At 33.7% G+C, this 13,983-nt stretch overlaps 2 protein-coding genes across 3 annotated transcripts; one reads left to right on the top strand and one right to left on the bottom strand.

Moving 5' to 3' along the window:
• Window positions 1-3,144: 3,144 nt before the first annotated feature.
• On the bottom strand, window positions 3,145-8,957 carry LOC147276903 (UPF0496 protein At4g34320-like). 2 transcript variants are annotated; one of them, XM_086255018.1, is made up of 2 exons: window positions 8,733-8,957; window positions 3,145-4,584 (listed from the first exon to the last, which is right to left on the bottom strand). In XM_086255018.1, exon 2 carries the CDS (start codon window positions 4,547-4,549, stop codon window positions 3,413-3,415), a length of 1,137 nt encoding a protein of 378 aa, XP_086111144.1. In that variant the 5' UTR covers window positions 4,550-4,584; window positions 8,733-8,957; the 3' UTR covers window positions 3,145-3,412. The 2 variants fall into 2 exon arrangements, with proteins under 2 accessions (XP_086111144.1, XP_086111143.1); XM_086255017.1 differs by having other exon boundaries at window positions 3,145-4,613; window positions 8,733-8,955.
• LOC147276904 (PRA1 family protein F3-like) lies at window positions 5,965-6,454 on the top strand. Its single transcript, XM_086255117.1, has one exon. It carries the CDS (start codon window positions 6,032-6,034, stop codon window positions 6,437-6,439), a length of 408 nt encoding a protein of 135 aa, XP_086111243.1. The 5' UTR covers window positions 5,965-6,031; the 3' UTR covers window positions 6,440-6,454.
• Window positions 8,958-13,983: the final 5,026 nt, after the last annotated feature.

Raw genomic sequence — 13,983 nt, 5'->3', positions numbered from 1 at the left:
ATACACATTACAAACAATTGGATCTAGCTCAATCCAAAGGTGCAAATATGTAGAAATTTATCTAAGAAAACATAACAAAGCAACCAAATTTAGATAACAAGGTCTTAATTTGGCGCGCACAACCAAATATACATGTAGACCAACAGCAAAGCAACCAAATGTGTAGACCAATTCTACATGATTAAAAGCGAATATTTCTGGATCTTTCCATGCTTTGTGCCCTGCGTTCTTTCTGCTTTGATGCTGTTCAGGACCTTTTTCCTCACTTCCTTTATTTCAGTCCTGCATCTCCTTGCTTCCCCCTCCAAAACTTTGATCTTCTCCGAAAACTTTTGTATCTTATCCTTAATACCCTTCAGAGTTAAATCTACTTGTCCCTCAATTGCAAATTTTGTGGTTCGATCTCAAGATCGAGTTAATCTGAGTTTCGAGCTCATCAATTAATGTGCATCTTAATGTTGCCCAACTCGTTTTTGGCTGCCAAAGTCCCCACATGCATTGAGGTAAGTACATCCCTATTAGCCCTAAAAGCATTCTCATATTCTTCCAACAGAGACGCAATCCAATATGTTCCTGAAACCATTGTTGGGGAAGTAACAGAAACCAAAACAGCTGCCAACTGCATGCGGAACAGTCAGGACTGCTATCACAACTGTGCAAACAAAAACAGCAACCACAGCACTGATTAATATTGTATATCCGACCTTCCTCCAAATACAAGCATGACCAAGCTTCTTACCAACCTTCTTTTGTTTGAGTTCCAAATCATTAAGCATTTTATTCTGCTGCTTGAATCTTTTGGAGTAACTTTTCAGTACTAGTAGAATTGTCATTGACAGCAGGAGAGGTCTTGAGTTTCTTCAATTTTATCAAAATCATAATCATGTAACTCACATCATTATGATGACCAGTTTTCTCCTTCTCAATCTGTTGAATGAATTGGTCAATGAAAGAATGACTATCACCAGCCGACGTCAGGAACTTATCCAATTCAGAACAGAATTCAAACATCTGCATGCTATTGTCCAAGTACTCGTTCACTACCAGGTTATAGCTTTCTTCATTCTTCTTCTTCTTCCCCTTCCCTTTCATCTTCTTTATCTCTTCTCTGCATCGCAAGATTGCTTCCACAGTCGTCCCATTCCAATAACCCACTAATGATATCGCGTTTTTTAAAAGATCAATTCGAGGAAGTCCACTCTTAATGTTGTTGATGATCGATTTGGTACGGGTTTGTAATTTGGCGTCAAGGGATTTCTAGTCTTCATCATGCTTGTAATTGTCATTATATCCATTCCTTGCAATTGCCCTTTTGGGATTGATAGATATAACAGGCAATCGCTCCTCCGTTCCCACCATTTTTGTTAGACTCATTAGTTTCCAATTAAGTAACTTAACCTGATGATGATGCCAAAAATCAATCCAACAGTCAATCAATGCATGGCGATATCACAACCTCACAATTCACAAAGCAAAGAAAAAGCTTAAATATTACAGGTTACAACATTATTAATTATATATACTCGATCTCTTAATGCTACGGATCTAAAACAAATTTTTTCTAACTCATTTGTCATTGGTTCTGATTTATGAGAGAAAAGGAAATGCCAATGAATGACTTTAATGTTATACAACCGCTCAACCCAATAAGAAAATGGTTATAAAATTTGTAATAAACTTAAATAAAATAGCTGAAAACCACAAACAAACCCAAAACAAAAAACACATAAAAGGTAGAAAAAGGAAAAAAATACAAATAAAAGTAGTGAATATTAAGAATTTAAAGGAAATTAAGAACTTACCTGTCGGACGTGTAAGAGACCTTGGGCGTTTGGGGTAGAATTAAAGTTGCACAGTTATAAAACTTTCAAAGTTCTCTGCTGTCTCGTGAAGCAGTGGGTTTTTCAGTGAAAATTTGGATCTTAATTGCTACATATATTTAAAGAAATACTAATGCTCGTATTTAAAATGCTATCTTTTTCTTGGTTTCTTTTTCTTTGTTTTACTTGTGATAGGTAAGTAACAATAACCTAAAAGAAAGCTTGACTTACAAAATCTGGAATTAATAATATTTTAATGCTAATTATTATAAGAAAGTGATTTTTTATTGAGTAAGAGCGTTCGATAATTAACTGGTTAATAAGTTAATACAAAATTAATTATCATTTTAGACTCACCACACAATGTATTCTCATAAGTCGAACCATTCATTTTTTAGACTCCAATTCAAATATCATCTTTGCAAACGATCAACCGAATTGAAAGTTGTTTAACCATTTGATTATAATTACAATGGTTTTAAATATTTTATTAAAATATTTTGTTCATCTATTCATTTGATTATAGTTAGATCACTAAATGGATTATAATTTGGTTAATTTTTTGCAATCATAACATTTAAAGTGGAGTCTAAGAAATAAATACTTTGGTTTATAAAATTACATCGTGTGTGGTAAACTTAAAAGAGTGATTTGGCATGAACTTGTAGTCGGTTAGCCAAGCGTTCTGTTTTGTTGAGTATATATGTGTACAAGTTTGTGTCCCAATAAAAGAACAAATGATATGTACAACATTGCAGACAAAACAATTGTACAATTAACGGACTGCCGACCTACTTAGCTTTTAAGTCCAACATTGATCTTTGGTCCATACATTAAATTTTTAAAATTTTAATTATGTGACATATATTTTCAGTTCCTTTCATTGCAGAATCCCTAATTTTCGTTTCACTTAATTATTTTTCCAGTTTTTCTATATAGGGTAAGGCTCCTTACCTCTGTATATAGGTGTACCATTTTTCTTTTCTTTTTTTAATAAAATTTTCTTTGTACCTTGAAAGTTCACTAAAAAGAATAATTTAATTTTGTTAATTATTAGAAAATCTAACCTATATCAGTCAAGTTTTAACTATCAAGTCGAACTTTATCTATATTAATTTGAGTTGTCTCATAAAAACATACAAGCAGCTCACTAAACTTTACGAGCTGCGTATATCTGCTTGTTTTTATAAACGAGTCTAATATTTTGTTTGATTTCATCTCATTTCTTTTATGTTTTTATGAGACTCTAGCAACTATACAAGCAACTAATATACTTAACTAGCCTAATATTTCTAGTGCTGATCCAAAGCCCTACATATATATATGCCATTAAAGAACAAATTAAATAGCATCAACAGTACCAACATATATATATTACAAAGAATTGGATCTAGCTCAATCCAAATTAAGGTCCAAAGATGTAAAATTTTGTGAAAGGAAACATTAAAGCAACCAAATTAAGATGACAAGGTCTACTAGACCAATTCTACATGATGACAACCGAATCACACTAGAAATATATTGGGCTATGGCGGATGGAATCATGGGAAACGTCAGAAACGCCAGAAATATATTGGGCCATGGCAGATGCCCTACGTGCTGACTTTGCTGCTCCTCTTAACCTCGTCCCTTGCTGTCAATATTTCGTCCCTGCATTTCTGTGCTTCCACCTTCAACTCGTTAATTTTCTTCAAAAACGTTTCTAACTTATCCTTAATATCTTTCACAGTGGCATCTACTTCTTTCTCAATTTGAGAGTTGGCAGTGTTCAAGATCGATCTAATCTGATTCTCGAGCTCACCGATGAGAAACTTGATGTCGCCCAACTCCTTATTGGCAGTCAAAGCTCCTTCTTGCATTATGTTGATTTGATCCTTTCGAGCCTTAAAAACCTTCTCTAAGTTTTCCAACAACGAGACAATCCAATGCATTCCTGTTACTATTGCTGGGGAAAGACCAGTAACCAAAACCATTGCCAAAGGTGGAGCGACCATAATTGCTGTCAAAACTGTGCAGACCAAAAAAGAAACCGCAGTACCAATGAGTACCATGTTTGCGACCCTCCTCCAAAAGCGAGCATGACTATGCTTCCTACCAACCTTCTCTAGTTCGACTGCCAAAGTATTAAGCATTTTGTTCTGCTGCTCGACCAAACCTTCTATCTTTTCGAGTAACCTTTTAGTACTAGCAGAATTGTCTTTGACAGAATCAGAGGACTGGATTTTCTTCAAGTTTTCCACAATCGCTTGCATGCAGCTCTGATGATCCGTTTCCTTCTTCGCAAACTGCTCAATCACGTATTCAATGTCAGAATGGCTATCGCAAGCCGACTTGAGAAAATTATCCAATTCGCCACAGAAATCAAGCATCTGCGAGCTAGTGTTTAAGTACTCATTCACGACGAGCTTATAGCGTCCTTCGTTCTTCTGCTTCCTCTTCTTCTTCTTCTCCTTCTTTATTTCTTGGCTGCATCCCAAGATTACTTCCACAGTCTTCCCATTCAAACCACCCACAAACGATATGACTTGGCTAAAAAAATCGATTGAGAGATCTCCACTCTTAATGTCGTTGAGGATCTTTTTGATTCGGGTTTGGATGTATCTCTCAAGGGATTGCAAGTCAGTATCACGCTCGCAATCGTTACTATATCCCTTCCATACCTTTGTCCACTGTGACTTGGTGTCTGGATTGATATTTAGCAGAGGCTCTCGGTCCTCTGATCTCATCATTTTTGTTAGAATCTTTAGTTCCCGAGTAACTCGACCTGTTGATGATGCCAATTCAAAATCAAGCCTGCACAAAGCGAAAAGCTTACAATGTATATCACAAAGCGAAAAGCGTACAATATTCTTACGCTCTTAAAGCTAATTAAGGATCCAAAACAAACTTTTTCTAACTCATTGGCTCTCTAACTTATGAGAGAAAATGAAATTAATGCGAATAATATTATAAAATATTTAATTAATGGGAAATTATATATATACCCCACTATTTGCTCTTTATCTTATCATATATATATATTTTTCTAAAATTTCATATTGTCCTTGGATAAAATTAAAAAGATAAACTAACTAATTGATGGTTCAGTGGTATTTTTTCCATAATTTTTAAAGAGGTCTCAAATTTGAATTCCTCCCACATAAAAAAAAAAAAAAACTAAAAAATTAACAATAAAAAAAGACAAAGAAAGCAAAACTGCAACCACCTCACCCTTACTTGGTTGGCAGCACCCCTCCCCTTTCCTCCCCTTTCTCCGAAACCCCCCAGGGCCGGCCCCAAGGCTTGGCGGACTGAGCGAACGCCTAGGGCCCGACATAATATAGGGCCTTTTTTCAGAGATTTTAGCCTAGCAGTCCAATAAAAAAAAAATGTCTCTCTTATAGTGTTTTAAGCAACTTGGGTTTGTTTTTTCACGGTGAACCTCTACTTATAAAAAAACAAAAAAACAAAAAAACAAAAAGGGTCTTTTAGTTAAGCTGTATAATCCAAAGGTAAGCCGGCAGGCCTCTTAGGCCTCGTTTGTTTCACAGGACTGTCTTGGCTTGGACTAGCTATAGGGACTGGCATGGACTGGACTGTCTTGGCTTGGACTAGCTAAGAACTGCCTTTATGTTTGGTGCAGTGCAGGACTAACAACCTGGATAATGAAAATAGTCATGTCCTATGTTTGGTGCAGTGCAGTACTAACAAGTTCTTTTTTGGAATTGAGGTGGGGGCGAAGAATCACTTTGGTCGAAAGGAATAATTTGGAAATCAATTAGCAACATTTTTTAAATCAAACCTTAATTTCAATCACGATCATATTATTGTTGTGATAGCATTGCATTGATTGATAAACCATTTATGATCAAACACCCAATTATGTACTACTCAAAAAACAATGAAAAGCAGACAAATAGAAGAAGAAAGAAATAATAGCTAGCAATAAATAAAAGGATTCCTAAACAAATAATTGTCCAAAAACTTTGATGAATGATCAACCAATCAGAAACCACATCATGCCATGTGGCCCATGTCCGTACACGTTAATAGCATGCACCTCACAAGCACCTTATAAAAAACCCACACATTGTATTCCTTCTTCCCCAAACACACCCCCAACTCCCAAGTCTCCATCGTTCCTTCCACGCCATTCTTTATTGCTCTCCTCACAGACTCACAGTCCCTCAATCTCTGCAAAAAGTCAACAAGTCAAAACCCTGATCACCACGATGACCGCCTACGGCACCATCCCCACCTCATCCCATGGACCCTCCTCCACCGAATTCATCTCCAGCGGCAAAGAGCGCATCAAGTCCAACCTGGCCGCCCGCCGCTCATGGAAGCTCATGTTCTCCTTCCACTCCGTCGGCCTCCCCTCCTCCTTCTCGGACGCGGTGTCGCGCGTGCGCACAAACGCCGCCTACTTTCGCACCAACTACGCCATCGTGGTCCTCTTAATCCTCTTCCTCAGCCTCCTCTGGCACCCGATCTCGCTCATCGTCTTCGTCGTCTTGATGGCCGTCTGGCTCTTCCTCTACTTCCTCCGCGACGAGCCGCTCGCGCTCTTCGGCCGCACCGTCGACGACCGCGTCGTCCTCATCGTCCTCGGCGTCGTCACGGTTGTGCAAGTTAATTGATTGCCTAGTTATTCTCGTCGGTCGCCGCTACCCACAGTGATGAAGTCGCCGCTGCCCACTTTCTCCTTCAGTTTGTTGTCGATATGAAATCGATAGAAGTGTGTTTTGGTCTTAGGTAGACCCAGCTAAGGAGGTTCTTAGCTAAGAAGGCTGATTTTCACGGGTTTCATTAAGCCCAGCTAAGAAGGCTGATTTAAGTTGGACAGGACTGTCTAAGCCCCGTGTTTTTTAATCCTAAGCTCACCAAACATGGGCTTAAAGTCTTAACTAAGACTGTCCCTGTTAAGAAGGTGAAACAAACAAGGCCTTATAGTTTAGTCCTTCTCATTGCCTCCTAGCTAATTAAGGCCTCATTTGGGATTGTGGTAGAAAACTCAAAAGTTGTTTTGGATGATAATTCTCAATCACCTATAACAATTTTGGTATTTGATAAAAAAATAAAAAACTACTTTTTCTCACAATTCTAAACTACCCACATTAAAAACATAAAGCAGGTAGAAATCTGCAGTGAATCATAACAACAATTAATATTTTATTTTACTCGTAATACTCTCATTTAAACATCCATCATTTTTATTTGTTTATTTTAAATTAAAATATGTCTATTGTTAGTTATGTTTTATATTGCGATAATTAATTATGATATTTTATTTGTACGATTAAAATTATAATATACCTAAAAAAATAACTCGACATACTTATTTAATAATATTGTTCTTAGAAAAATTAATGCTAATACAAATTTGTAGCAAAAAATTTCAAAAACAAGAAAAAAAGATTTTATTTTAACCAAACAAATAAGTGAAAGACACTTTCAATATCATGTCTATTTTAGTAATTATACACAGTCAAAACACTTTTACATTAATATTTATCAAATACTTTAATACTATTTTTTCGTACTTACAGCACTTTTGAAAATATAGACCAAACACTCAACTGCTTTACTTTACAGCTGACTTTATTTCACAGTTATTTTACTTCACAACTGTTTTTTCTCATAACAATACCAAATTGACCTTAAATTGTACGATCACACCCCCCATCCCATGTTGCTGACTGTCCTATTTACCACAACTCGCCTCTCCTCTATTGCCTTTTCTTTTTCTCTCTTTTACTCTTCCTCTTTCTCACGAGTTCAACCCATAATATATGATGCCAGTGAATTTATAATTGATATATTTTATTTTTAAAAAAATTTATAAATAATTATAGATCAATATGATCATACTGCAAACATAAGTTACTATATATTAATCCAATCTAGAAAAATAAGGATCTACTTTATATGCTTTTTTTATGTTTGACTTTTAATTTTACCAAGTATTTATTATCCGAATATAAGAAATAAAAGATAAAATAGAGGCGTAACATTTTTGAGTGTGAATGAAATTACATGATCTATTGGTTTTAAATTGCAGAGTTATAATTTAAATCAATAAAAACAAAAAAACAAAAAATCCAAATTTGAGAAATAATCCAATCCAGTTCGATCAGTCATGTGCACTAAACGACCCCATTTTATGTTTTTTTCTCTTTCCGACCAGTGTTGCAAAGGTACAATGGACTAGCTATGGCTTAATAGAATTAGAGCATCCAACCCAAAACCAATTGGCAATGGGTGGAGAGGCCCAAGACTTATAAGCACATATGCTAAGCCTTAGTTTTCCGATGTGGGACATTGCTCCACATTACTCTCAACACGCCCCCGCACGTGTGGCGATATTTTGAGCCTTACACGTGAACAAATTATATTGGGTGTCGTGGGAGCACGTGTGACCGTTTGGCCTTACACGCGGATAACCAAGCTCTGATACCATAATAGAATTAGAGCATCCAACCCAAAACCAATTGGCAATGGGTGGAGAGGCCCAAGACTTATAAGCACATATGCTAAGCCTTAGTTTTCCGATGTGGGACATTGCTCCACATTACTCTCAACATGGCTAAGCAGTTGGCTCTTAAAGTTAAAAAAGAAAAAGAAAAAGAAAAATGAAAACCGATGTTGAATAAGAAAATTGAGTGAAGGTAAAATTGCATTAATTTCACTAATGAAACCACCCTATAAATTAAATAACCAAATATCCATAAGCAAATTGTTATGAACCCACAAAAACTGGATGCAGCCAACGATAAGCAAATGTTCATGCAATTTGTAATAAAACTTATATGTAAATAAAAGGAAACCACAACATGCAAGACCCCAAACAGAAGACAATGGTATAAAAATGGAAAATAAAGTAGTGAATAAGAATAATTAGGGCAAATTTCAAAGCATATATTTAGAATGTACCTGTGGGGAGTCGGGATTGAAATTTTGAGTTACAAAGGGATAAAGAGAACTTTTATTCCTCTGTTGCACAAGAAGCAGTCGGTTCCAGTATATAATGAAAATGTGGAACTTAAAATTGCTACTTTTATAATGGTTGAGAAGTTGAGATCAATCATAAATGCTAATTAACGAGAAGTTGAGATCAATCATAAATGCTAAACGACCCCATTTTAGGTTTTTTTCTTGGCTTATTTTCACATTTACCTCTTTCATGGAAATTGTAGTTGACATATTCAACTCGTGCAGCAGAGCAATTAAAGTCTTCGTCTTCTTTATCACTTTGCAACTCTAAATTCTCATCCCTGCGTCGGACAGGTAACTGGTAAATATGCTTTGATTATTGATTATCGTTGGTTGCATCCAATTATTTTTTGTGGGGAAACAATTTGATTTTTTGGTTATTTATAGGGTGCTTCAATAACTTCTATTAGTGAAATGTAATTATATATATCTTTAATCAATATTCTCATTCAACGTTTAATAAAAAAATGGAATATTCTTATTCAACGTAAGTTTTTGTTTTCATGTAAGTTAGTCTAATGATTGACACATTAGCTCTCATTTATCAAGAGAAGGTCCTGGATTCAAATTTTTTGGATGATAATTAACTAGGTGTTAAAAAATAAAATAAAAATTTACTTTTTCCTCTTTCTTATAATTCTTAAGCTAGTGCATAGCGGTACCTTGGCAACACTAGTTGAAAAGAAAAAAAGTTTATTCGCACATTTATCCTCTAAAATTATAGTTTTTGTCTCATTTTACCTCCTTAAAATTTATTATCTCAATTTACCCCCTATAAATTTCTCTCGTACTGTCTCAAATAACCTGAAACCGTCAAGTTCGTCAATTTGTCCATGCCACGTAGATGCCACGTCAGCAATTCATTAGACTAATATCTCTAATTTTAGGCATTTATTACTCCTATTTTCCAATGTTTTTATTGTCGTAAATTTATGACATACCTGTAATAATAAATTCAAAAAAATCTTCATCATTAGCAATTATGAACATCAACATATAAATATGCAATTATCAAGAATACTTAAACTCCTAATGTACATATATAATTTACCTACTGTATAGGAAGAAAAATAAGCCACAACTTTTGGTAAAAATATAAGAGAATCTATTAAAAAGGTAACAGCTAGCCTACACAAATACAAACTTATTCCTAAGGTATATAAACACAATGTTTACAGAGTTACAATGCAACAAAAGTCACAAAAAAAAACAAGCATATCTATATTAGAGGGCTCCATTAGAGCTCGTTTCTTACAAAAAAACAATTTCTACAGAGTTACAATGCAAAACAATAATTCCTTACACATTTTGAACTTTGTTTGGGCTCCATTAGAGCTCGTTTCTTACACTAGATTAGATGGATTAAATTGGACTATACATAGAACTTAGTTGTATTAAATTTTAATGAATTGCCAAGTTTTTAAAGGTTTTTAACACGACATAGATCATCTAATATTTATTTTTGTGCATCAATTTTAGTCTAATATAGTTCGTGCCAAAAAAAATTTATGGTTCAGTTCAATCCGTGGCAAAAAAAAAAAAAAGGTAATATGACAAACAAAATGATCTGTAAACATTAATTATTACAAGTCGTGTGCAAAGAAATTTTCAAGTATGACCATATCTATAGTTCGGACAAGTAGAAAGTGAGCCGAGGCTTCGTGCAGTCAACTAGTGTGAGGGCACCATCAACTACAATTTCCATGAAAGAATATGACAACAAGTTGAAGTGTTGAACCTTCATATATAAGTTGAAGATGGCGTGCAGTTTACTCAATTGGGAAATTTATTGTAAAATATCACATAATGATATGCCAAGTTAGCTTTTAGTCAACTTCTGGAAGGTTTTTTTTTTTTTCTTTTTTAGCCAAATCTGCTTGGGTTTAATTAATAGGGTCGACCCATTTTTTAGATATAGTCCCATTTGTCATTAGATTATTTAGATTATTAGATTTAATCCAAGGTTTTTGTCTTTAGATTTAGACCCATGTTTTATTTTTATATATATGTCCATTTTGCCCTTTTCATAAATGATGGATATAAATTAAACATCTCTAATTTTAGGCATTTATTACTCTTATTTTCGAATGTTTTTATTGCCATAAATTTATGACACACTTGCAATATTAAATTCAAAAAAATCTTCATTAGCAATTATGAACATCAACATATAAATATTCAATTATCAGGAATACTTAAACTCCTAATGATCGTGTACATAGAGTGCAAATTTGCTCATCACCTCTAAAAGTGATGAGCATCACTACTGTATTCATAGGGTGACATGTGTCCTCTAAACTAACTCTAGTTAACAATTTTGAATTAATAAATTCTGATATAATAATAAGGTGAGAGAAAATCTTTTTCTTCTAAAACTTACCTGCTTTTCTCAATTCTCATGCTCTCTCTCCCCTTTCTTTTTTTTTTCTTTTTTTTTTTCTTAGTAAATCTTTTCTTTTATTTCTTGTTTGATCGACCATATGCTTTTCTCAATATGCTCAGGTTTGCATTTTCATTTTTATTTAAAGGAGTGGCATTTAAATTTAAAATATAATCCTAATATTGTTGTTTTCCTATTTAGGGATCAATTGGATTAGTGAATCAAAACCAATTGAATAGGCCATTGATATGTCAAAGTACACAATTTCCTTATGGATTTCCAACGGCTCATGGTGTTCAAGGCATCCCTAGTCAGCCACTTAATTGGTTACCAAGTTATGCCGCCAATGTTATACGATCACTCATTTATGTATTCACTGGTTTTTCATCTTTATAAACTAATTGTCTTCATATTTTTATTATAAGTTTTTTTTTTCAAATATTAATTAATTTGATTAATTGATCAATAAATATGTGATCATAAATTTGATAGGCAAGTACAAGCACTCAACCAACAACTCAAGGATCATCTCGTTAGTTAAATTTTCTAGGCTCAATTTGATTCAGTGTTTGAAGCGAAGAGTTGTAAATGTCCTTTACACATGATTTCTGATATGTTAACTTTAGCATAGTTGTATTGCATTGCAACGACAATTTTTTTGGGTCGGTAGTATTGTGTGTTTTGTAAAATTATGATATATTGGGCTTCATGTAAGAACCCTATGGAGACCTCATATAGTTTTTCATTCAAAATTAAGAATTTAAAGTAGATCAAAAGAATTTATCGTGTTATAATTTTGAATGAACAATTAGCTTAAAATAAATTCTAAAATAATATGTATAAAAATGAGGTCTTCAATTGTTTTAGATTAAAAATGAGGTCTTCAATTGTTACATACTCAAAAGAGGTCTTCAATTGGAATAATGAATATAAAAAATTCTGGAAATTTCTTTCAAATGTGTGATGAAAGATAGTGCATGGTGAATAAATAAAAAATGGGTGTAATAGGGTAATGTGACAAAAGAGTGCAGTGTAAAGAAAAAAGTGCATATAGGAATAAAAGAGAAGGAAAAAAAAAAAAGCAAGGAGCAAAATCAGAAAAATAAAATAAAGGGGAGAGAGAGCGTGAGAATTGAGAAAGATAGGTAAGTTTTGGAAGAAAGAGATTTTCTCTCACCTCATTATTATATCAGAATTTATTAATTCAAAATTGTTAACTATAGTTAGTTTAGAGGACACATGTTACCCTATGAATAAAGTGGTGATGCTCACCACTTTTAGAGGTGGTGAGCAAATTTGCACGTACTCCGTGTACATATATAATTTACCTACTATATAGGAAGAAAAATAAGCCACAACTTTTGGAAAAAATATAAGAGAATCTATTAAAATGGTAACAGCCTACATAAATACAAACTTATTCCTAAGGTATATAAACACAATTTCTACATAGTTACAATGCAACAAAAGTCACCAAAAAACAAACATATCTATATTAATTTTACCACCTAATATATAGGGAATAAAGCCTTTTTATCTCTTTTTACAAACTCACCCAATCTCCCATCTTAACCCATTAATGTAGTTTCCAAGCTCTGAGTAAGGTATATATACAAACCAACAAAAAAGTCAAAATAACATTTCAACTAAGCATCTAAAGAACTTCACATAATTAACACTCTAAATAACGATTTTAAATCTATAATCAACCCATAAATAATTCAACCTCCTCATGAGGGGTATAATCCAAATGTACCCCCACCCAAAAGTTTACCTCCCTATAGAAAATGTATAAAGTACACTGTGATGGCGCCAATTGTTTTCTTTAACTTTAGTCTAGATGTACTCAATTTTCTTTAATATTGCAAGTGTGTCATAAATTTATGGCAATAAAAACATTCGAAAATAAGAGTAATAAATGCCTAAAATTAGAGATGTTTAATTTATATCCATCATTTATGAAAAGGGCAAAATGGACATATATATAAAAATAAAACATGGGTCTAAATCTAAAGACAAAAACCTTGGATTAAATCTAATAATCTAAATAATCTAATGACAAATGGGACTATATCTAAAAAATGGGTCGACCCTATTAATTAAACCCAAGCAGATTTGGCTAAAAAAGAAAAAAAAAAAACCTTCCAGAAGTTGACTAAAAGCTAACTTGGCATATCATTATGTGATATTTTACAATAAATTTCCCAATTGAGTAAACTGCACGCCATCTTCAACTTATATATGAAGGTTCAACACTTCAACTTGTTGTCATATTCTTTCATGGAAATTGTAGTTGATGGTGCCCTCACACTAGTTGACTGCACGAAGCCTCGGCTCACTTTCTACTTGTCCGAACTATAGATATGGTCATACTTGAAAATTTCTTTGCACACGACTTGTAATAATTAATGTTTACAGATCATTTTGTTTGTCATATTACCTTTTTTTTTTTTTGCCACGGATTGAACTGAACCATAAATTTTTTTTGGCACGAACTATATTAGACTAAAATTGATGCACAAAAATAAATATTAGATGATCTATGTTGTGTTAAAAACCTTTAAAAACTTGGCAATTCATTAAAATTTAATACAACTAAGTTCTATGTATAGTCCAATTTAATCCATCTAATCTAGTGTAAGAAACGAGCTCTAATGGAGCCCAAACAAAGTTCAAAATGTGTAAGGAATTATTGTTTTGCATTGTAACTCTGTAGAAATTGTTTTTTTGTAAGAAACGAGCTCTAATGGAGCCCTCTAATATAGATATGCTTGTTTTTTTGGTGACTTTTGTTGCATTGTAACTCTGTAG

This window comes from Dryas octopetala, chromosome 8 (assembly GCF_963921425.1).
Source record: "Dryas octopetala chromosome 8, drDryOcto1.1, whole genome shotgun sequence".
In the NCBI taxonomy this organism is placed as follows: domain Eukaryota; kingdom Viridiplantae; phylum Streptophyta; class Magnoliopsida; order Rosales; family Rosaceae; genus Dryas; species Dryas octopetala.
This window is presented reverse-complemented; position numbering and strand designations above follow the sequence as displayed.